Genomic DNA, 25,194 nt, shown 5'->3' with positions numbered 1-25,194 from the left:
AATTGAATTTTTAGGACTAAATTGAGAAAAATGCAAAGTGTGTCTAATTAGTGATTAAATGACTTAATTGAATTATTGCATGAAATTGGAAGTGTTTATGTGGCAATTAGACCATAAATTAGTGTTATGGACACAAAAGGGTATTTCTAGAAAAAATATCTAAGTAATGGGTCAAGGGCATTTTTGTCCAAATTGGGTAAAAGACAAAATAAAGAGAAAATAAGTGTCCATCTTCTTCAAAAAAATCAGAAGCTTGCTGCCGAAAGTTTCAGGTTACCATAGTTAAGGGTTTTGATTTTCCTAAGCTCAATTGTAAGTGATTTCTTGCCCCGTTTTTAATTATTTTCGTATTTTTATGCTTATTGAAGCTTGAATTTCATGTTTCTACCATTTAATTTAAATGAAATTAAAGTTTAAAAATTGACCCATTCATGATATAATTGTAAATTGATTAGTGATGTTAGATAATGAATGTTTGAAGTGTTAATTACAAGTTTTACTAGATGAATTTCAATGAAAAATGTTGAAAAAGGGCTAAATTGTGAAAGATGGTAAAGTGTGCATAAAGTTGTGATTTTGTGAAATTGAGGCCCATTATGAGCATGAAATATGATTTAGTGAAGTTTGAAATTTAAGAATTTAGAGAATTTTATTTTTACGAGCTTAGGGACAAAAGTGGAATTTTTGAAAAGTTATGGGGAAAAATGTAAATGTGTCAAAATGTTGTGTATGAATTGTATTTGAATGGAATATTGATGAAATGTATTAAATTGTGTTAATATAGATCAAGAAAGAAGAAATAGTGCAAGTGATCGGGGAAAAGAGAAAGTTATCGACTAAATTACAAAAATAGTCGTTTTGCATCCGAGGTAAGTTATATGTAAATAATAGTTATATTTGTATAAATTGTGAATTATATTTGATATGTGAATTAATATTGAATGTGGAAGGAAAGTTGTTCATGAATTATTCAAGTGATAAAGTGTTGAAAATAAAGTGTTAAGTGTAAATTCCCGGTTGAACTTAGGAATAGAATTGGATACAAGTGACATGTCACTAGAGACCAGTGTTACAGTGTTACAGTGAGTCCCGGGTGCTGGGTGATCTGGCATGTGTTGCAGACACCTGACAGCTTGTGTGAGCAGACCCGTGGACATTTCTAGTGTTATTGATCAGTGGTAGCTTCGGCTACATTTCAGTGGTAGCTTTGGCTACATCCAGTGGTAGCTTCGGCTACATATCAGTGGTAGCTTCGGCTACATATCAGTGTGGCACTTATGTGCTAAATCTCTACGTATCCGTGTATATTCCAAGTGTTCAACGGGATTAATAATGAATTAAAGTGAATATGAAATGTTAAGTGTGAAAATGTATATGCAAGTGAATTGGTAAGATTGTGTATGTGTAAGTGATTGAAATTGCTAAGAAATGTTTTGATTAGTTATATGTTAAGTGTTAATTATTAATTGAGTAATTATTGTTTACATGTAACTTACTAAGCTATTTATAGCTTACACATCTCTTTCTTTCCTTTGTTTTATAGTGATTTGAACTTGATCGAATAGTGGACCGTCGGAGCTCGTATCACACTATCATAACCATCTCGGTATTATGTGCTTTTCAAAATGTTTAAACTATGGCATGTATAGAGTCTTAATCATTTTGAGCATGTCCAAATGATATGGCTAATGTTAGCTATTGAAGTAGTTATTAAAGAATATGTTTTGGAGTTATGTATGTTTAAATGGTAACTAATTCAAAGAAGCAGTTTCTTTGACAGCAGCAGTGACGTGAATGTGAAAAATCACCATAAATATTAGAAATGGAATTAGAGGGTGAATGATATATATAATTAAAGCTTATCAAGCCTATTTTTACATGAAAGAAACGGTGTAGGCAAAGAAATTTTATATTTTGAGATATTTAAATTTTAGTGAGACAGGGTCAGAATGGTTTTTGAAGTCCCCTGTTCTAACTTTAGAAAATCATTATAAATTGTACAGAAATAATTATAGGTCATAATTTATATGTTTAGATTCCTTAGTGAGTCTATTTTCAAAATAAATTAATGGTAACCTTATATGAATTCTGTACAATTAGATATTTTATTTTTAGCGCCAAGAGGTCAGATCTGTCGAGCTGTGAAACAGGGGATACTTTAATGAATAAACTGTACTAATGTACTAAGTCAAAAATTCTGAAAATTTTATGGTAAGTAGGAATATGAGTCTAGTTTCACGGAAAATTTACGGATTTAAATTTTGAGTTTCGTAACTCAAGTTATAATTAAATTAGTGACAGTTGCGCAGGTGGACAGTGTTGTTATGAACAGTGAATTTAATTTTAAAAGCAAATTTTTATGCTCCGAATCGGTAAGTTAAATTGGATGACATCTCGTACTCGATTCCGGAGACGGTCTCGGGTAAGGGGTGTTACAAAAAATGTAATGCTTGTTGTGACATGTGAAATTGAATGGCAAATTATTGTTACATGAGTTGAGTGTTAAATTACTATTACCTGGGTTGTATGAATTGCTACACGGTTGTACCTGATGAGATTTCAACAAGTTTGTATGTAAATAATTTATCGATTCTTTTTATTTATTATATTTTGTTATCATATGAAATATGGCTGCTTATAGAATGACTATTTGTTGTAAAAATTGAAAAAGGACTATGAATAAATTTGTAACATGTTGGAAAGTGAGGAATTTCCCGGTTGAGCCTTCGGAATAGAAACGATACGAATGATCTATTGTGAGGTCGCATGTGTAGTACTAAGTGCAGGCTATTATGCGTACCCGATAACTTCGATCACGTGTGTAGTACTAAGGGCAGACTACTACTAAGTGCAGGCTACTATGTGTATCAGATGGTTAGGTCACGTGTGTAGTACTAAGTGCAGGCTACTACGTGTACTGGATAATTGGTCGCATGTGTAGTACTAAGTGCAGGCTACTATGCGTACTAGATAGCTTTGGCTATAAGTGTGAAAATATGTGCAGGCATCTGAGTATCAGTTATTATTCCGAAGAGTTCAACAGGAAAATCGATTAAGTGAAAAATACATGTGAACATGATTATATGATGAATAAGTGCAGGTAAATGTTTAAGAAAATTTTGAGCAATATGCTCGATATTTGAGTGAACTTCGATAAGACAAAATGGATAAAGTGAAATTATGTAAGAGTGAATTTTAGTAGTAAAACAGTGTTGGACAGTAGCAGTTGTGTGAATTTGAAAATTTACCAAAAATTGTGTAAATTGAATTAAATTTCAAATAAATTATGGAATTAAATTTTAATGAGTCTATTTTCATATAAAGGAAACAGGGGGAGCAAAAGAGTTGTATATTATGTGATATTCTAATTTTTGTGAGACAGTGTCAGAATGAATTCGAGATCCCCTGTTCTGACTTGGAAAAATTGTTAAAAATTGTAGAAAACTAATTATGGGTTATAATCTATATTCTTAGAATATTTGATGAGTCTAATTTTAATAGAAACAAATGGAAACATTATCTGAGTCTCGTACTATGAGATAAATAAATTTTAGTGAAGAAAGGTCGAAGCTGTTAAACAACAAAACAGGGGAGACATTGAATAATAAACTGTACTTATTGGCTGGACCAAAAATTCTGAAAATTTTATGATGGAAATATATATGAGTCTAGGTTCTGGGAAAATTTACGGATCTTAATTTGAAGTTCTGTAACTCTAGATATAAATGATTTAGTGACTGTTACTCAAGAAAGCAACTTAACCAGAATATGTGTAAATGTACAATTGGGTTAGTTTTACTGTGGAAAGCATGTTAGTAAATTGCTTATTATTATTTCATGTGAGATTACTAAGCATAAAGCTTACCCCCTCCTTTCCATTGCTTTTAGTGTTGTCAGGTTAGCTCAGGGTTGGAGATCGTCGGAGGCAGCATTACACTATCAAGTCAACACCTTGACAGTATAAACACATATGCTAGAATTATTAAGTGAGTGGCATGTATAGGGACCTAGTTTTATAACATGTATTATTATAATTTGGCCAAATATATTGGTCTTTAGTGAGCTAATGATTCTGACTTATAAATCAGCTATTTATGTTATGTTTGATATTGGTGATGTGCATATGCATGGTTGGTAATAAGTTGTTTAAGTTGTTTAATTAATGAATTAAGTCCGTTAACACCTCGTGTTCGACTCCGGCGACGGTCTCGGGTACGGGGCGTTACAGAAAATCAAGTTAAAGATTGGAAACAATAAGACAAGGTAAGAACATCAAGATTTCCATGTATTTTTAAGTTTGATATTATTGAAAAAGCATGGAAATGAAGCTAAAGTAGAGTTTTCTTATATATGGTTCTATGTTCTTGATATATTAGTGAAGAGAAATAAGAGAAAGTGGTGGGAAATATTGTAGAGAAAGGAAATAAGGGTGTTATAAACTTAATAATTAACATTTTGCACTAAAATAGTTTTGGACAATAGCCGTAGTCTGACTTTAAAAAATCACCAAAAATTGTAGAAATCGAATTAGAGAATGAATAAAATATTAAATTAAATATTATTAAGTCTAGTTTCTTATAGAAGAAACCGTGTAAGCAATGGAATTGTGAATAATGAGATATAACAAATTTTGTGAGACAAGGTCAGAATGATTTCGAGTTCCCCTGTTCTGACTTTGGAAAATCATATAAAACTGGAGAAAAAAATTAGGTTCTTAAAGTTATATGTTTAAAATCTTAAATGAGTCTATTTTCAATGAGATAATTAATTTTTAGTAAAGAAGGGTCGGAACTATCAGACAGCAGAATAAGGGTGACTTTAAAGAATAAACTGTACTTATTGGCTAAACCAAAAATTCTGAAAATTTTAGTGTAAGAATATACGTAAGTCTAGTTTCATGGAAAATTGGCGGATCTTAATTTCGAGTTCTGTATCTCAATATGTAAATAATTTAGTAACTATGACGCAAATGGACAATTTTGAATATACATATATGTAAAGAGTGAAATTATTGATAATGTTACTTATAATCATATTATATAAATTAAGGATATGGAATAGAGAGGGGGAGGAGGAAAATATGTATGAATATTCAGCTAGCATAGCTAATTTGCATGTTTTAAGCTCATGGACTAAATTGAATAAAAGTAAAACTTTATGCGTAATTTTGTAAAAATGTTAGAGATGACCAACTTGCATGAAGTGAATTATTTTATTATTTAAAATTGCAAAATTGAATGAAATTATTAATTTAGCTCAAGATAAAAAATAAATAAAAAACATGTTTTAAGGATTAAATTGGAAAGTGTTAAAATTATGGAAAATTCTGATATTTTATAGAATTCATGGGTTGTTATCAATTTGTATGAGAATAGCGACTGGAAATAAGGATTAAATTGTAAGAATTTTATTTTTTTAGCCTAAGGATGAAATCGTCATTGATTAAAAGTTTAGGGGTAAAATGATAATTTTGTTTAGAGCATTAATTGAATGTATTAGAACACGAAATAAATGAAAACGACATCAAATTTATTTATAAAGATCCGGATGACTCGAATACGAGACTTGAACGTGGAAAAGAAAAGATATCGGATTAATGAAATTATAAACATGAACAAGCAACTAGGTAAGTTAGTGTAACTTGAATTGTATTTTTAAATGCATGAAATATCGATATAATGAATTACCTGATTTATGTTTATGAAGAAATGACAAGAGAATGATATTTATCATGATATGTCAATATGTGATTATCTTTGATACGTTGATACAAGGAAATTAAGTATATTGAGACGAGTAATAAATTCAAGTAAAACATGTCGAGAAAAAAATAAGTATGTTTAAAGGACAATATGATTGATTTTAATTGGTTCCAAATATGAACGTTAGATGAAATGAAATATCTGATAAATAAATCGGTAACTCCGATAATGCTCCGTAACTCTATTCTGGTGAAGGATTTAGGTTAAGGGCGTTACAGCCCGTGTCTTGGGCCGTGTGGGTAATCAATATGAGGCACACAGCCATGTCCTAGTCCGTGTCCTTACCGGTGTAACTCTCTAACTTGGGTCACACAGCCATCCACACGCCCGTGTACTAGGCCGTGTGCAAGATGCAGGGGTTACATGGCCACGTCACATGCCCGTGTGCTAGGCCGTGTGTAAAAACCTGGCATTCTGTTTTAAAATTTTAAGGTGCAGGGGACACACGGCCAAACCACACGCCTATGTGCCAGGCCGTGTGTCACAGACAATTGAGACACACACCCATGTCTCTGCCCGTGTGGACGAAAATAGGCCACTTTTCTCATCCTTTTTTATACCAACCTATATACAATATTTCACTACATTAAATAGCCCCAATCAAGTAATCAACACAAGCCAAAAATCATGTTTTTAACATAATATATCATCACAAAACTCAATTGCCTAAACTTACCAAAATAACTCCATTCATTGATTTACCAAACTTTGCTACTAAATGCATGCATACAAACATATATATATGTCATTCACAACCATACTTCAAATTTAACTCTTTTCTAATATAGCCCTATATATGCCATATAAACTATAAAATGTATAACAAAATCTACCATAGCAAACTGGATAGTGTGGCCCGATGTGTTAATCTTATCCTCGGAACTTCTTGAAAATCTACAAGGAACATTAAATTACACAAGTAAGCTTAATGAAGCTTAGTAAGTTTGTTGGCTTTAAATATAAATCTTACCAAACATACTATAATAATTCATTTAGGTAAATCATTTCACAAACATTTCTTGTCAATCACAACTTCGATTGATGAATTCACTTATTTGAGCTCAATATCAATAATAACTTATATTCTTCCACATTAATTCCCTATGGCACTTACCAATCCTTTTCAAATCAGAAAACGTCTTACGGATTTTAGTACATCGTAAACAGAACCCCGAAGGCTGCACAGAAGCATATAAGTGTTAAAGAGAAACCCGTAAGGGTTAAACGGAAGCTCATAAGAGCTGAACAAAAACCCATAAGGTTAATTTGAAGCTCAGAAGAGCTAAATTGAAACCCAGAAGGGTTAAACTGAAACTCATATGAGTTAACTGAAACTCATGAGAGCTAAACGGAAAGCAAGCACGGAAGTTCGCAACAAATGCTGAACCTTAGTTTACTTGGGTAATTTTTCGTCAATTCTTCCTTTGCACTGAATGATTTTGTACTCAATCCCGCATTCCATTCATTTTGAACATTCATTTCAATTTCATAACTTTAACAATAATTTTATTTTCAATAAATAATATGAATAAATACATATTACATTCATCAATTTAACATTTAAAATACCATTAATAAATTTAACATTTAAAATTAAATTTTAACCATACGAACTTACCTGGGCTCAATTGTGAAATTTGTAGTAGTTCAGAGAGTATTCGGCTAATTTTCCTTTTTCTCGTTGGTCTACAGTCTCTTGATCTAAAATGTAAAATTTTTCATTCATTTGCATACATTTCAATTTCAGTCCACTTTACAATTTATACCCTTCAAATTTTAAAATTACACAATTACTCCATCTTTTACAATTTTTATAATTTAGTCCCTCATCAATTAACCCATCAAATGAGCTAATCTTTCTCAATTAATACTTTATCTAACTATTCTAGACTATCTTACAGCCTTTGATAAACTGAATCTAATATCAAATCCTAAGATTTAATCTTTTTTACAATCTAGTCCTAAAATCAATTTCTATTAAAATTACTTGATAAAATCATCATATAATAAAATTAAAGCTTCAATTCCATGTTAATTCATCATAAACATCCAGCACTCATCAATGGTAACTTTCAAAATTACCCATAAAATAAAAAACTAATGAATTAGATAGTTGGACCTAATTGCAAAAGTAAATTTTAAGAAAAGAGCAAGAATTGAACTCACATGTAGCAAAATATGAAAACCAGATTCTTAAGGGTTCTTCAATGGTGTTTTTGGCTGAGAATTATGAAGAAATTCTCTAGAATTCTCTTTTTATTTCAATTTGTAAGCTAAATATTTTGATTTTCTCAATTTTGCCCTTATTTCACCTGATTCTTTGATTTTTTTTTCTGCCTATTCCGCCCAAGTCATCATCTTTAGGATAATTTTCCTTTTAAGTCCTCTCTCATTTAACACTTGAGCTATTTAATCATTTTAGCAAGTTTTACACTTTTTTCAATTTAGTTCTTTTTAATTAATTAACTATCAAAATGTTAAAATTTTCTAACGAAAATTTAATACTAAATCAATGACACTCCTTAAATATTTAAAAAAATATTTAAGGCTCGGTTTATGAAATCGAGGTCTCGATTCCTCATTTTCGAAACCATTTACCTAATAACTTATTCTAAAACATAAATCACCAATTCAAAATATTTCTAAAATCACACTTGACTCATAAATAATAATTAATAAAATTTTCGAACTCATTCGTCAGATTTAGTGATCTCGGATCACTGTTTTCGACACCACTAAAAATTGGACAGTTACATGGGCTCTATCACACGACATGACCACATGGCCTTATGACCCTGTTTTCAAAATTTTTCACGATTTTTGATTTGATTCAGATTGCTTCTTAGTTATTTTCAAAGTCATTTTTAGGTCTCGTATACTTGATATAAAACTCGTAAATGTATGTATTTTATGAATGATGTTAGATATGGATTTTTGATTTAAAATTCAATATTTGTATGATTAAATGATGTTAAATGTTCCGATATGCACCGTAATACTTTGTAACCTTAATTCAGCATCGGAGACGGGTTAAAAGTGTTACATTGAGGCCCCCAATATAACGATTTTTCCACAAATCAGTCCATTTTTAATGGGAAACGTCAGTTGAATGTTAGTCAAATATCGGTTAATAGAGCTGCCTATGTGGCATGTAAGGTTGACGATGACGTGTCAAAAAAGAATTAAATATAAAATAAATAAATAAATAATCTGAAAAAAAACTCTAAACTGTGGAATCTCAAAAAAAAAAAACTTTAATTGCCAAACTGTGAAAAAGTCGATGGCACAAAATCAAAAACCCCTAAATGTTGAGGGTATTTTTTTTACAATTATGCCTTATTATTTCTGTAATCAAAGATGACAAAGTCAGCATTTTGTTTCATTACTAATGGTATTTAACTGTACAGCTTACAACTTATCTAACTGAGTAAGTTATTTACCTAAATTTGTAATATCCGATAAGATTTTATTTATTTTAAAATTATTTTTCTCAACATTTTGGTGTACATGTACATATATTCAAGGTGAATTCAGCTGTTAGGTGCAGAATTGTACAAACCAGGGGATATAAATGGATCACGAAATTAGAGTTATAAAGTTCAGTGCCCCATATATAGCAAGCCGAGTGCCATAAATGCAGCCAGACTAAAACCAAAGTTGGCCGCAACCGCCATGCCACTTGAAGGAGCTGGCGCTTGTGCACCAGGGGGACCCTGCGGCGGAGGTTTGGAATCAAGAACAGGGACAGCGCCTACCGGGGGTAGTGGAGGGTCAACAATATCTTTAATCTCAAGTGGGGGACTTGATGGGAACGCTGTTGCCGGTAAACTCTTAGGAAGTATCTTTAGGAGTCCGCCTGGTTGAGATGCTAAGATGCAGTACTCTGCATCAATGTCCGAACACGTGCTCCCTGCAACCACCAAAAACCGAGTTAGATAAATAGCATAGCATGGAAACAATTGTATTTTTTTTTTGCACTCACTCAAATATCTGCTAGCAGTTTTAGGGAACTCGGTTACAATCCCATCAACTTTTACGTCTATAACATAAGTGGCAATCTCTATTGTGGGATCTGCATAGTAATCTAAAGGGATATGAACAAATTCATTCCTCATAACATAGACGTAAACCGAGACGTTGTGGTCGTGCAGTTCCTTGACAGCATTGGTTTGTTGCGTGGTGTAGTCAAGGTCGATGTCTATCAAGGAACGTCTGGATAACACAGCTCCATCAGCGTATTTCTTGATCTCTTCGGCTGCCTGTTTAGATACCCCGCTGATCTCCTCGAACCGGAACAATCTTTTGTAACCAGACTCACCTTTAAACTTTGATAGCACCGCACTGTCGTCTGATTGAATCATGACTTGCTTATTTTCTAAGCTTGCATTTTTCAAGGTTTTGGTCACTGCATCTACAACGTCAAGATGCTTCTTCGATGCCAAGTAACGAGCATTCTGGTGAGGAAGCGATCAGTGTCAGGATTTGCAGATATATTTTTTTGCGTATTGGTCAATTGATTATAATATATCTTACTTCTATGCTGATCAAAACTCCAACTGGTTTTGTTTTAGCAAACCCCAAAAAGTCACTAAGTGAGATGAGTTTTCCTTTGTTTTTGGCCTCAGGGTTTCTCTCTAACCCAGAGTGTTGTAAAAAAGGGCTAAACATTTTAGCTGAAGAATAAAAACCAACATATACATTAGTCACACTGCTAACAGGACGTTTAACTTATGTGTTTGTGTTAAAAAATGAGTTTTACGTTTCAAGCTCTGGATCTCGGTCCATGTAAGATCAAACGAAAAAATTCCCTTCTCCTTCTGAATTTCAGGGATGGAGACAGCACGAGTGAGGAAGGTAGACATTGCTGTAGTGTCCCTTGTCAAATCAGGCGAATCTAAACAGAAGGCAACTCCATCTTTCGACATCTGGACTGAGCAGTCTATTATGTCGGCTCCATCCTTCACAGCTTGCTCATAAGCCAGATCAGTGCAACCAGGATATGTCCCACTTGCTCCATTGTGTGTTATAATCAAAGCATTCACTGTAAAGCCACAAAATCATTAGTGTATCGATATATAATGGTATGGTGCTTATTTGAAGGATTCAAACTTAGCACGCATTTACCTTTCTTGTCGGTGTCATTACCTGCAAGGCATCCTGCATCAAAAAGACGATTTATTATATAAATGTTAATAACGAGCGAGCATATAACAACTAGCTTGGATTCAAACAGCAGTTAATAAGCTCACCAATGGCGTTTCCAGCTGTCTGGCTGAAATCCGTAACGAACCCATCGACCGTGTTGTTTGGATCACTAATGAACTGCAAGTACTCAGCTGTGGGATCATAAGAGTAATTGTAACTTCCTGGAATATCATTTGCAAAAGCAGCAGCAAAGACTTCTAGGTCATGCTTGTGAGCATCAGCCACAAGGGTAGTGGGCTGTGCCAAGTAGCCATTTGCATTAAGGGGCCATATATATTCCTTTGGAACAAGAATTCCAGATGCGAAGGCTCTGACGGCCTTGAGATTCTTCAATATGTCGCTATATTTTTTTTTCTCCGTGGGCTCGATTGCATCGGGACTGAGGAACGTCAAGACCAGTCTTGTGTCATTGGTTACCTTCTTCGCCATTTTCTTCAAGAAACCAATCTCGGTACATGAAAGGTATTGTATGCTGTGAAATCCAATAGTGTTTTCAATATAGTCCGACATACTGAGTTTGTGTTCATCATAGAAACTGTCGTACTGCAATACAGAAACAGGTGGTGAGACCATATTATTAGCTGCTGACAAGAGAACAGGTCGGTCGGGGAGAAATTTGAAACCTGAACATTCAACCAAAACAACGGCGGCCTAGCCTGCAAAACCTCCTCAACAGTAGACAGCGGACTTGTATTGTCGAACGCATCTGTTCGAGACAATATATTTTGGACAACTGTTGGCGAAAAAAAAAAGAAGCTGTTTAGATGGGTAATCCTTAGCAAAACATATATTCTTGGGGGACAAGAAGAATTTGAGACACTTACTTGTGACCTTATCCCTTAATGCTTTAAATGGGTAATCCATAGCAAAATAGCCCTTAACATCTTCTCCATTGATTTTGTAAGTTTTGGAAGCATTTGGAAAGGAGTCTTCGATGTTTGTAGTGTTTTCAAGGTTGATACTCGTCACGCATAAGCCAACGTTGTCTTTCGTTAACTGCAGATTGCAGAGCAAAGCCAAATCTGTAGCTGCTGAACTCAAGGCCATGTCGATTGCGGTTGGGCACGATTCTGGGAAAAGCCCTGTAAATCCTCCTCGAGCAATTACAAGGGGCGGGTAACCTGGAAACCCACCATTTTTATTATTTGCTTAGAAAAGAAAGGCAAGGTTCTACTGCTAAAACTAGAGCAACTGTTACGTTACCGCTTAATGTTGGCCATTTCTTCATAAGAGCCAGAGGCTTAGGAGGAGGCGCCATTTCTTGCCCTCCACCACCACCGCCTCCGACTGCAGGTTGGCCACCCTTTTGAGCCCAAGTGACTTGGACCAACAGGGAAATTAAAACCAAAAACCTGATCATTTTGCCACCAAACATCCTGCAATTTTGCTTTCAAGATTATACCTAAATGCACTAGCCAAAATATAACAGCCCCATACGTTATTTTTCTTTCCCTTAAAATATTTATTTCGTTTCATCTGAAAACACCTCTCTCAAAACGCATAAATCTAAGATCACACATAACAACAAAACCATTAAAAAGAAAAAAAAAACATCATCATCATTCAACATTAATATACATATGAAGAGAAATCAACTTACCTGAACTTACAATTCACTAATTATATAAACATTCCCCCCTCAAGTTTCTAATAAACTATGAAAGAAACTCTCCAAGGGAATGCAATGCAATGCAATAAAAAGGAACAAAAAAGGATGAGGTAGAGAGAGATTAACTGGTTTAAAATTTTGTTTTTGACAACTCCATTACAAGTTTTTCGCATTGATAGCTGGTCACAATTTATTTTAGTGAACCACCTTTTGGAATTGGCCTTTTGTTTATTTCCTATTCTTGTTCCTCATTTTTAGACAACAATATGACTTAATAACCGGCAAATCACGGCTTAACACCAACTACTTAGTATTGTTGTACCCTACAGCTACTGTCTTTTCATTTGTATTGCTACATCATTTATGCTTTTTTTTAATATAAAATATTTTTCAATAACCTTCACAAATATAATTCATGCTAGGCAATTTCGTTCCCATACTACCTGTCATCCCGGTAATAAAATAAAATAACAAACTTTAAATTTTGTTTCGGTGCAAATTTTAATCAATATCGACCGCATACCATTTGATTTCACTCATATCACCTGGTAAAAAAAAATTTATTTGCACCCAAGCCCTTACAGATGAAATTAAAAATATGTATTTTTTTGGAATTTTATTTTTTAAATATTTACTAACATAGTATTTTGCCACATCAGCATAATGTACATAGTGCTACTGTGTGTCGTCGCTCAATTGATTTGTTAGTCATATCAATAAAACCTTGATTTTATACAAATTTATACATGAAAATTTTGATTTATTGCATACATCAATAATTATATTTATCAAATATAAAAATAAATTGATGTATTTATTTCTTTAAATATGCATGATTAAATTAATATTAAAGTTTCAAGTATACATTTGAACCATTATTAGAGTTTCACATATATAATTATACCAAATTAAAATTTATGTATACAATCCTACATTAAATCTTTTTAAATTTATTCCTTTAAAATATATCATTCGGACTAATTGTGGTAACGTTTTTGTAATGGACTAATTGATGATAATGTCTAGTTTTTCCAGTTATCAATTATAAATTACTTTTTTTTAACTTTTTAAGTTACGGATTTTTTAAAGCAATACCTTCAAATTTTCCCAGCAGATATAAATTTTGTAATTATAATAAATTTAAATGGTAATAGCTAGCCATATTTAAAATGCGAGTAAATTAATCCCAACATGCTAGATGAAAGAGTAAACAAATTATTATGTTTAAAATCTTTTTAATTTAAACCTCTCGTACCTTATGCTGACATGATAATATTTTAAAAATAAATAAATTTTTATAATTATTTAAAAATCCACTTTTAAGATGAACCTAGACAAATAATTATCCCTGTTCATTTCATCCTAGACAGGGTTTTTCAAAAATTATAAAACATGGAGAATTGATTAAAATTTATTAAGAATTATAAAATATTTTAAAATTATTAAAAACAATATCTAAAAATGATCTTGGACAAATAGTTGTTCAACTTCGAATGAACTTGGGCAATCATTTATCTAGGTTCATTCTAGATTGTTTTTTAAATAATTATTAAATATTATTAAAAACTATTTGAAAATTATTAAGAAATATAAGACACTATAAATAATAATTTTTTAAAATTATAAAAAATTTATATACACACAAATAACATGTTTAAAGAATTGAAATATACCCATATATGGGGTTAGAGTTGTGTGACTCGGATTTCATCACTTGTTAGAGAAAAAAATAGATATGGGTCATGCAGCATAAGTTGAATCAATATAGTACTATACTTCTTCTATTAGACATTGATTATAACAATGTTGTTTAACCCATAAAATAGGTGTAATCGAATTGCTCTTATATTTGTGATTTTTGAATATTAGTAAATTTCTCCTCCTTTGCCCATGGTTTTTCCCGATAAGGGTTTTCCACGTAAAATCTGTGTGTTCTTATTTTTCTTTTTTATTGCTTTGCAAATCATTTCTATTGCCGTTATCGACGTATAATATAGCATATACACATACACGCACTGACATCTTAATCGAATAGATATTTTTAGTTAATCAAGTTGATAAGTTTACTCTTTGATCTAACAAACATGAACTAATTTACATATATTTTTAGTAGCAGAGAACAAAATGCAATCCCTTCGACATTTTCAAAGATATAATGGAGTTAACTGCAATGCAATCTCTTCCGCATTGCTCACTGTACGTTGGTGTTAATTTTTTTTAAAAGAGGGTAAAGTACTAGCATTAAACTTAAGTCAAATTTGGGGAGGCGAATACTCTAGCTTACCTATCAGGTCATAACACGATATTTTCTTTATATTAATTTTAGTTTGTATAAATTGTATCAATTTGTTTCAGACAGTTCTGGTTGAATTGGTCGAAATATTAGGCACATATCAATGATAAATAATACTAAAAATAAATATATTTTTTTATTTTTTATCAAAATTTTTAAATGTTTTTTTATTAATTAAAATTATACTTAGTTTACCATTACTTTTCAAAAATTATTTTTTTTAAAGTGTTTTTGAGTCAAAAAGTTTGAGCTAAAACTAAAGTTTTTTATTTCTTGCTTTTGGTTTAAAAAGTGCTCTTGCAAAGACTTTTTTTGCCCCCAAAACACTTTTAAAAAACTCACAAGCATGAACCCCATGTGATGGCCTAATGGCCAAGGGTGTTCATCATCTTAAGTGTGGCTTGAGTTTGAGTTATGCTAGTTGCATTTGTTGTTTGAGTTTTGCCCTATTAATGTAATTCACCAAAAAATAAACTCAAAAACATCTCGTTTAACAATATTTTTTTATCTAAATAGTGCTTTTTACCTCAAAAGTGTTTTTTTATCTAACTTTATGTGTATGTTTTAATTTGATTTTCATTTTACATATTTAGTATAGGGTGATCATATTGTAGATTTTTTAAAATAATGTTGTGGATAATTTTGTTGTTTAATGTTGAAATGTTTTTTTGTTTTTATTTTAAATTTGTTAAATGATGAAATTTTATTTGTGAAGTTTATTGATAAATATTTTATATAGCCAAATAATGTTTTAATTGTAGACTAATAATACATATAAATTCTAGTAGAAAAATGATGTATCCGTCGATGCGATAACAACTACCTTGGTTAACTATACACCATTAAATATAATTAATGAATTAATATATATTCTATAAAAATTATGGAATACTTGATTTTAACCATACATATGAATTAACCATACACCATCGGTACAACAAAACAACAGTCGTCAAACCATCGGTTTAAATAATTGATTTTAACCTCTTAGTTTTATTTATTTCATTTTCTTATTAAAAACCCCTTAATTGTGAAAATCAAAAACAAAACCTTACTTCTTAAATTGGGCTATGCCGGTTAGCTTCCAAGCGGGCTAATTAAGCCCAAGCTTTTTAAGTTAGTTGGGACCGGACGGGTCTAGCTCGAAAAGTACTTACACTTAATGAAAAAAATCAAACGGCCTATAACACTAGATTCTAATAGGACCATACAGATCAACGGCCGTAATGTATTCAACTTCGGAAAATCGCATTTTCTTTTGGTGAAATTTTGGTATTAAGCCCTATATTTTGTATAAATTGTGAATTTAGTATCTATACTTTAATTTAGTCATATACAGTCTCTGTGCTTTTAGAATTTGCAAAATTTAATCTGACCTAATGGTACGTATTAAATTTATTAAGATAAGTTCCGTTATTTTCAAAAAAAAAAAAATAGATTTAGTGATTGTCATTTGTATTTAAATTAAAATTAAAAAATATTGTAATAAAAAATGATCCAATAAGAAAATATAGACAAATTTATAACTTTAAGCATAATACAAAACTAATACCATAATTTAACTAAACAAAATTAATTATTACAGAATTAAATTTAAAATTAAAAAATTACTATAATTTATCAGGTACAAGTAGAATTTGACCTTTTATTTTTGTCGGCACATAATTAGATGCGAGCTAGCCAAAGCGATTGCAAAGAATTGAGAAAAAGCTCGACTTCACCAGATACTTATTCCCTACTCTCCCTTACCTCGAATCTCAAGAGGCAAAAAACGGTTGAACAAAGAACAAGAATTTATAGCAGATAGAGAAGAAGAAAAGAAAGAAATTTTATTATTAATATTATCATTTCTTTTTGTGTGGAAAATTAAGGGAGAAAGGGAAAGATGAAGATCACGTCGTTATTGGTGTTGAAGTGCAACCCAGAAGGATCTGATCCGATCATATTAGCGAACGCAACTGATGTGAGCCATTTCGGTTACTTCCAAAGGTCAAGCGTGAGGGAGTTTATCGTCTTTGTTGCTCGAACCGTCGCCAAACGTACACCTCCCGGCCAGCGCCAGTCCGTCCAGCACGAAGGTCCGTTTAACTTACTTAATTTTGTATTTGTTTTGATGATTATCGATTTTTGTGGCGATTAGATTAAATTACACCGCGTTTGGATTTCTTTTTAACAAGTACTTGATTATATTTATCCAAGAAGCAATTTATACGCTTTAAAATCTGAACTTTCATAGAGTATGCAGTTAGGTTATAGGCACAAGTTTAAAGGATCATTTAATTACTAATTTAAGGTTTTTTTTTTTTGGCATTTACTGCCTTACTTTATTGAATTCAAGAAAGAAAAAAACACTTTGCTAGTATATGTTTCTTTTCATAAATATCGGTTTCATCTGTGCCACTAGATACTTCCAATATTTCCTTGTCTCCATAGTCCTTCCAATAACCTAGGAACATCGGCAAAAGAACCTTCACATAGCAAAGATGATGCTTCTAAAGCTTTCTTCTATCATAGCTTGATGAAATGCACAATTTTTGAAAATTAATCAAAGCAAGTGATACCTTGATAAGTAACTGCCCACCTAGTCAACCTGCAAATTATCCGTCTACAGTAACCATATTCTTCCATTTTAAGCATCTAAATAGTTGTGATGTATTTTTCATCCCTAAAATACCCTCTTCACGGTTGCAAATTTTTGTGCTATTTCACCCTTGACTCAAGGGGGGAAAAAGTTGTTCAAATTTTAAACATCTTATTCTATATGTTCTTCTTTTCTGCTTCGGAGGGTAACTAAGTCCTCTGACTCTCGAGAAAATATATTTCATGTAGGAGGAGAAGGAACAATCCCTAAGGCAGGTTAAACTGCCTTAACCTGCTTTCCCCCCCTTCCAAACTGCCTACTCTCTTTGTTCTTTAAGGATTCCTTTCAACCTTTAATTACTGTTGCTGCTGTCCTATGTTTTATTGGTGATTTGAAGATCACTTCTTTCCCCCACTAACATGATCCGGATCATCCAGGCATTGATTATTGATACTGCTCTGTCCAGGATTAGAGCTGGTCTGTGTCATTAAAGGAAAGTGTGTTGTTCAGTATAGAAAATCTCTTCAATGATCCAGGATTTTCTATTTTCATGCCTTATTGCAACCACCATCCTTCCTACAAGCTTAGTCTACCTTATCAAGTTTAGAATTTCTGATAGAGTCATCCTTATTGATACCTGAATGAACTCTATTACTTCCATCACCAGACTCCTCTGTTAATTCCCCTGCATTCTTAGATACAGGGACCCCTTCCTTAGGAAGCAAAATCTTAGCAGCATCTGCTGTCTTACTCGTGGAGTTCCTGGAGATATGACCAAATATTCTTTTCAGCATCTGCATCTGGAGTTATTGTGTTCTCTCTTCTTCTAGATTTTGAATTTTTCTATATGTTCTAAAATTGCAATTTTGGTAGTAAAAAATTGTCATTCCAATGTGTTTTCTCACAATTAGTAAAGATTTTAGTATTTGACTTTATATGGATGAGCCTCTCTTTTATTTTTGTGGACTTCATTTCTGTTTTGGGTTTGAAAAGATGATCTGGTTGAGTATGAGTAAATATTATGGTGTATTTTTTTCTTCATTCCAATTTTTTTGTTTGGCGTTGTTAATTTAGAGTACAAGGTACACGCTTACAACAGAAATGGACTTGTTGCCTTGGGATTTATGGATGACCACTATCCTGTTCGAAGTGCTTTTTCGCTTCTCAACCAGGTAAACGAGCTGCAGCTTTATTTTTTCTTTGTCTTAATGATTTTCTTTAAGCTTCAATATCATCTAATCTTATTAATTGCAATATTGGTGTTTTGCTTTTAGTTGTACTGAGAAGTGAGAACTAAGTTCAAATTTACTGGGTTCTTACTACTTTTTCATATGAACTGTCTTGTTTCAAGATTATATAACTAGTATCAGTAACGATTACAAAATTTCTTTTAAATACTATTAGTTTTTGATTGATGTTCACTAGTGACTCATGTATGTTTATGCTGATACTTGGCTCATATGTTGGATATGGTTAGGCTCTTTGTATTGTGGATAGATAGATGAAGGTTGTTGCCTCTTCTCTTTGCATCTGATAGTGATAACTAGATAATGGGTGGAGGAAGATATTGGAGTAAGAGTTTAAGATGATGTCAAGAGTCTTTGGATCACATATTATCACATTTGTTATGCATCTAATTTTGTTGTGAAGTTTATCTGCGAGTTTGTAGCTTCTGTGGTTTCTTTAATAAATTTCAAATGATAATGTTTTGCAGGTGCTAGATGAATATCTGAAAAATTTTGGGGAATCATGGAGAACCGTGCAAGCTGATAGTACTCAATCTTGGCCCTACCTGGAAGAAGCTCTGGTTAAATTTCAGGTATCTGTTTTCCTCCTCAATTTCTCATTCTTGAGTTTTAACTTGGGATGTGGAATTATACTTTTCAAATTCATATCGGAAACCATTTGTTGAAGATAACTTTTTTTTAACCGTCTTTCCATCTTCAGGACCCTGCAGAGGCAGATAAATTATTGAAAATACAGAGGGAGTTGGATGAAACTAAAATCATCCTTGTAAGAATTTCGAGTTGTTCTTGCATGGATTTGATTTTTTTTTGTGCTATACCTTTAGCTTTCAGCTATCATACCATTTAATCTTCAGCTTCTAATTATCATTTTGTTGGCAGTTTCATATTCGTTGTGAATGTTTACTTTGTACTGTAACATGCAAAACACATGCTTTATCATGAATGCTTTTTCTCTTTTTCTGATGAAATGATAAGGTGTCACAGAAAGATTTGTTTATAAATAGCTAACTAGTTCAGGTTATCATTGATTTTGTTTAAGTGGAGTGATATTAAGAACGGTGTGCTTTTTCAGTTGGATTATAAGAATGCAACTTGCAAGTCTATTGGTTTCAAGCTGTTCCCCCCCTCCATATTCTTGTCAGGGAAATGACTGGAAAAGTGCCTAAATGAGTTTGCTAAAATTATTCTTCTAGGCTATTGTCATTTGGTGGAAAGAGAGGTGTTGTAAGTTTAGGTCATATGAACTGCCAAGTGGCTTTTTAGAATAGAAGAAAAAGTCTATGCTTACTGCCAAATGAGGTGAACCTAGGTTCCATTCTTTATTTGTGGTTTGTGAAAATTAGTTCTTGCAATTATTTTCTAATACCTGGCTGTAACTCCTTGCAAAATTGATTATATATCCATCACAGTTTCGATTGTTTGGCACACCAAGCAGCTAATAAGTGCTGTCTGTTTTCTCAACTTAAGGATTGTCAAGGAATATTTGCTAGCTAGTGGTTTGTTTGAAACTTCAAGCAGTTTAATATATTCTTTCCTTGTATTTTCTTCAAGTCCTGTGTGATTTTCTGTTATCTTCTGCTGCTTAATATGTACCTTGAAGATGAAATGTGGAAAGAAGTTTAATGTTGTGTGAGCATATGATTGATTATTTATTCCTCTCTCATTGATTGAAATGATGCAGCATAAAACTATTGATAGTGTACTTGAACGAGGTGAGAAGCTGGACAGTTTAGTTGAGAAGAGTTCAGATCTGAGTGCGGCATCTCAGGTACATGTGCAAGACTTAATTCCACTATACATTCACCAATTTGCAATTTTGCATATGCATCGGGAGGCCTTTCTTTCTATCCCGTTCATCAATATATATATAGTTGCCTGGGATTGAAACTTGTCCTTGAAACCAAGGGTTCAGGACTCTTTTCTAAAGATATAATATTTATTAGTAGTCGCCCTTCTAGTATTAGTTATTCTGTCCCCTCCTGCTTCTTTCTTATCATGTCCTTTTGGAACTTTTTGTTATGTATACTGTATGGCAAGTCAGTATACCCATATTTTGTCTTCAAATGCTCCGGAACATGGTAGGCATGTGGCATTTCGATTTTGTTAACAGTTTATCATCTTAATCTACGTATGCTTGTTAAAACAGATGTTCTACAAGCAGGCCAAGAGAACCAATCAATGCTGTACCTTACTGTAACCTTCCAGAGAAAGCAGATGTGCTATGATGCTTTCACCTGTTCTGGTGACTGAAAGCTCTAATGGTACTGTACGAAAAGGGAAGTGAAACCAAAACATTCAAAAGGATGATTTTCATATACATACATACATATATGTATTATATAACACTTGCAACGTGCCTTCTAAGTACTAGTAAATTTTATTTCTTATTTGCTCAAATCTCTTTTTTTTTTGGGGGGGGGTGTGTCATATCAATCTTCATGGTTGTATTTGGAAAATGCTAACAGAATACTCTTCCAAGATTCAAAGGATGTCTAGATGTTTGGTCGGGTCTTGGGTTCACTGATTGCAGATGTTAGCCTTACTAGGATGGCTTGCAAGATCCCAAATGATGGATGTCAACTCAGTACCACTAACAAAGACTGAAATGGCAATCAATTCATTTTCTACCCAGCCTAGGGCCAGGCAATGGCAAAGTAAATATGTTCATGCTAAGCGCTTGTCTGAACCATTATATGATCCATGCCAGAACAAAGTGTTACGCTTGAATAAGATATGGAATTAGGTGACCTTTTAAATGGATAAAGCATGAAAACCGACCTATATCTTTCCAAAGCAAAGACAAGATATGGAATATATATTTTCATGCGTCCCACGAAACCATGAATACAAACATTTTCTTAATTTCCTACATGCCTAAAAGGGATTTGATCCACCAAATGCCTTTGGTGTCCTTGGGAGTGTCATCTCCTTCAGGTGGAGGATCGCTTTGTGGGGTCTTGTGCAATTTACTCACATCATAGCCCTCATCTTTAGCCTTCTGCACCAGCTGATTGTAGATTTCATCATCCATATGTGTTTGCCTGCACAATACCTACAAAAAAGAAAGAACAAAAAAACCCAACACTTTGTCTTAGCAAATTGAGTGTAAATCCATTTGAAGAATCAAGGGCTCCAATGGCTACAACGGAGATACGAGAGGATAAAAGGCATACCCAAAGATAATTCCTGCTAGGCTGACCAATGAGAGCATACTGATAATCATCATCAAGGTGCAAAACCCAGTAATCTCCAACGATGGGAATGATGGGCAAGAAAGGAGGAACATAGAATTTCACCTTCAGCTTTGCCTCATCACTCTGGGGATCCGCCTTGTACGCAGTGCCTTCTATAAACCCTCTTTTGCCATCAGTGAAAGTCTCGTTAAGCACATGCACTGTTCCGTCTTCATTCAAAGTATAGGTAGCCCTTGTATTCACCCCATTCCTTGGCTGAAACCTTGATGGGAATGAAGCTATCTCGTACCACCTTCCCATGTATCTTTTGATGTCCAAATTCTTCACCACTTCCATTGTTTTCTGGGACATTTGTTTTGGGTTTTTCGCTTTTAGATAGTTAAGAAGAAGATTTTGGATGGGGTTTTAGGATAGCCTGTAATCTGCTTTTTGCCGATTCCTGATAATATTGGCAAAACTTTAAAAGGAAAATGGGGCGATGCAAAGAAAGTTCTAAAGTCAGACGTGGAGGACTAAGGGCCTTTCATGTGTATGTATGTAAATATGTGAATGGTTGAGATTACCAGATGCACATGAAAGCTTCTGGGCCGTCTATGGAGATAGAAAGGGTTATGGATCATATTAGAAGCAAACTTAAGGAAGAAGTAAAGCAAAATAATGGTAAGAACAGTCCAATAATTAGTCCATTTCAGCTGAATTTTCAGTTAACTTACAATCAAACAATATTTGAAATTTTAAAGACACAGTTTAACAGCAGCAGCTTTGGGCTTTTTCCCGAGTTCAATTCCGAAGCTATACTACCGTTAATTCAGTTGAGCAGAGAATTAAATAATCTATGGCAAGGCTTGCGATGGGCCTGCTTATTATAAGCCCAAACTAAAACTTGGGTGTAACCATTTTGTAGAAAATCGAAAATACTACGAATAAGAATGATGTTTAGATTTTCATGATGGTTTTGCTCTTGGGTATTGCTGTTTAAATTTGCTAACATCATAGCCTTCAACTTTAATCATGTGAAGTCTGTACCAATTGCTTGCTCTCTGCATAAAATCTATAAAAGCAACACAACGGTAACAAAAGTGAGACAGAATCAAATCAAAGTGAAATCCAGATCAATTGGCCAAATAAGTAGGTACCCATTTAAAAAAAAAACTCCTACTACTCCATAAATCATCTTTTTATACTCCATAAATCACGGTTTTTATGGTGTTGCAGATAATACTTTGCAAAACCAGCTTGATATTCTGGCATATTATTAGCATATCTCTACCTTGGTGTTGTCATAATATACTCCAAAAGGGTTGAATATCATTTTTATGACGATAGCTGCCAAGAGGTGGTGATTAAGATAAATGAATTTGTGGTTAGAGAAAAAAATAGAGCAAAAAAGGAGGCCCTGCGATCAGCTTCTTTCTCGATTACTCGACCTGTGTGCTTTGAGTTGGATGCATTTGATCTGGAGGTACTTGAAGATACTAGTAGGTAAACTAATCTAGTTTAATTACAAACTTCATGTTATTTCTGTTTCTTGTAGCCATGCTCAAGATTGTAATTCTTCTTCCAGAGACAATGTGGTGCCTCGTGAAGAAATGACTATGAAAGATTGTTACTATGGAACATGTGTGACCTATACATGCAACATTAATACTTGAATGGTTCTTACAAATTGTCAAATTATTAACAGTGGCTTTACTGCTAATGTTTCAATGTTGGGGGTTGTGGTTCTTTATACAAGATCCAATTGTCAGATACAGGTGTTGCACAAAGATTTTCATATAATGGGACGTGAAAAGATCCATCCAAATAATGGGAGTGGGAGTGAATGCATATGGTTTCGGTTACCGGCACACTTACAAATATAAATCTTTCAACATCTTCCCACATTAGCCGCTCAAATCAATTTTCGAGCAGCATCCAAAATTTGGGGAATTTTGATCCATCCCCTGGAGTGGAGGGTGAATAAAGAAGGTGTTCCATACAAATATCCATGGCTTTTGTTTCGGCAAGGAGGAGAAAAGGGAGCAAGGTATAATTTATATGATCCTGTTACCAACTTGACGTATAGCATTAATATTCCGGAATTTGAAGGATGTGAGATTAGGTTCTCTAATAAAGGTTGGCTTCTCGTCACAAAGTCTCCAACTTCAGTCGTATTTTTCCAACCTTTCACGAGAACAAGGATTCAAGTTCCTGATTTGAGGCAAATAGAAGCGTTTGCTTTCCGGGTACAGTGTACACCCACTTCCCCAAACCGGAAAATATTTGGTATCCGACATTTACAGCTAAGGGTAATAAATGTAGGTATTTGGGTCAAGGTGACAAGAACTGGATTGTGATCACAGTTCATTCTGCCACATTCCCAAATCCTTCTTTTACCAACCCAGTATCTGACGGTGACTCCTTATATTATTTGGGGGGAAATGGATCTGTCATATGTTTCAAATTTTTCACAGACGATGAAGGCTATAAACACATTGCTTGGCATATTGAATGTTCAGCATCTCGCTACTTGGGGAAATCGCGACGAAGGTTGTAGATTTGGTATGAAGAGGAGCAGATATCGGTGTTTGTGGATCAGGGAAGGGGCACACATGTGGTTAAGCTTGATAAAAGGGTTCCGCTCAAAAGATTGGAGAAAGAGATTACGTAATTGAGCCAAACCACATGTCTGGTAGTACAAGGAAAGGAACAGAAGAAAAAAAACACAGTTCAGATGTCCATGTTTCTTGACAATGAGAAATACCAAGTGTATAAGAGGGAAGGAGGAGGGTATTCACAGATTTCACATCTGTATCATACAAGGGAGTTTCTATCCGCAACTTGGGTTCAACCATTGCTGCTGCCTCACATGTTACCCACTTTCTGATATATTTTCATTTGTTTTTTCTGGTCAGTGTTTTTGCTCATTTGGTAATTTCTTTGATTAACAAACAGCAAATTGGTGGTGGATAATTCCAAAAATAATAATAATAATTGTTGGCGGAAATAAATAAAACGACTATATATAAGCCAATTATTTCTTAAAAAAGAGTTCATCAAAATATGTTAGAACTGCACGTTGCATATCATTGGATGCAAGTATGGAAATAAATTTCATGATTTTATGATACTGGTAAAACAATTATATGATATTGAAGGCATTTATATATTAAAATAGAATTTATCCATAAATTTATTTGAATATATCGATATTAAATAATAACCAAATTAATTTCTTTTGAATATAAGTCATCAAGTACCTTCTCGAAAGAAATAAAATAATTTTCCTCCTTCACTGTAAGTGCACTGCTCAACATAGAGATT

At 33.3% G+C, this 25,194-nt stretch overlaps 3 protein-coding genes across 4 annotated transcripts; 1 reads left to right on the top strand and 2 right to left on the bottom strand.

The window, feature by feature from the left end:
* Positions 1-9,015: 9,015 nt before the first annotated feature.
* On the bottom strand, positions 9,016-12,731 carry LOC107958924 (glycerophosphodiester phosphodiesterase GDPDL6). Of its 2 annotated transcripts, XM_016894839.2 has the most exons (10): positions 12,568-12,730; positions 12,171-12,343; positions 11,792-12,088; positions 11,591-11,700; positions 11,012-11,510; positions 10,887-10,919; positions 10,522-10,803; positions 10,296-10,435; positions 9,745-10,216; positions 9,016-9,672 (listed from the first exon to the last, which is right to left on the bottom strand). In XM_016894839.2, the coding sequence occupies exons 2-10, from the start codon at positions 12,340-12,342 to the stop codon at positions 9,362-9,364; spliced, it is 2,316 nt and encodes a 771-aa protein (XP_016750328.1). In that variant the 5' UTR covers position 12,343; positions 12,568-12,730; the 3' UTR covers positions 9,016-9,361. The 2 variants fall into 2 exon arrangements, with proteins under 2 accessions (XP_016750328.1, XP_016750329.1); XM_016894840.2 differs by having other exon boundaries at positions 12,171-12,731.
* A 3,787-nt stretch (positions 12,732-16,518) lies between these two features.
* On the top strand, positions 16,519-21,094 carry LOC107958922 (VAMP-like protein YKT61). Its single transcript, XM_016894836.2, has 6 exons — positions 16,519-16,947; positions 18,525-18,622; positions 19,165-19,269; positions 19,398-19,463; positions 20,379-20,465; positions 20,844-21,094. Exons 1-6 carry the CDS (start codon positions 16,755-16,757, stop codon positions 20,892-20,894), a joined length of 600 nt encoding a protein of 199 aa, XP_016750325.2. The 5' UTR covers positions 16,519-16,754; the 3' UTR covers positions 20,895-21,094.
* Positions 21,095-21,413: 319 nt separating this feature from the next.
* LOC107958923 (temperature-induced lipocalin-1) lies at positions 21,414-22,592 on the bottom strand. Its single transcript, XM_016894838.2, has 2 exons — positions 21,871-22,592; positions 21,414-21,749 (listed from the first exon to the last, which is right to left on the bottom strand). The coding sequence occupies exons 1-2, from the start codon at positions 22,240-22,242 to the stop codon at positions 21,564-21,566; spliced, it is 558 nt and encodes a 185-aa protein (XP_016750327.1). The 5' UTR covers positions 22,243-22,592; the 3' UTR covers positions 21,414-21,563.
* Positions 22,593-25,194: the final 2,602 nt, after the last annotated feature.

This window comes from Gossypium hirsutum, chromosome A05, assembly GCF_007990345.1.
Source record: "Gossypium hirsutum isolate 1008001.06 chromosome A05, Gossypium_hirsutum_v2.1, whole genome shotgun sequence".
NCBI classification, from domain to species: domain Eukaryota; kingdom Viridiplantae; phylum Streptophyta; class Magnoliopsida; order Malvales; family Malvaceae; genus Gossypium; species Gossypium hirsutum.
The sequence above is the reverse complement of the archived record's forward strand: the minus strand, read 5'-3'. Positions and strand labels throughout refer to the sequence as shown.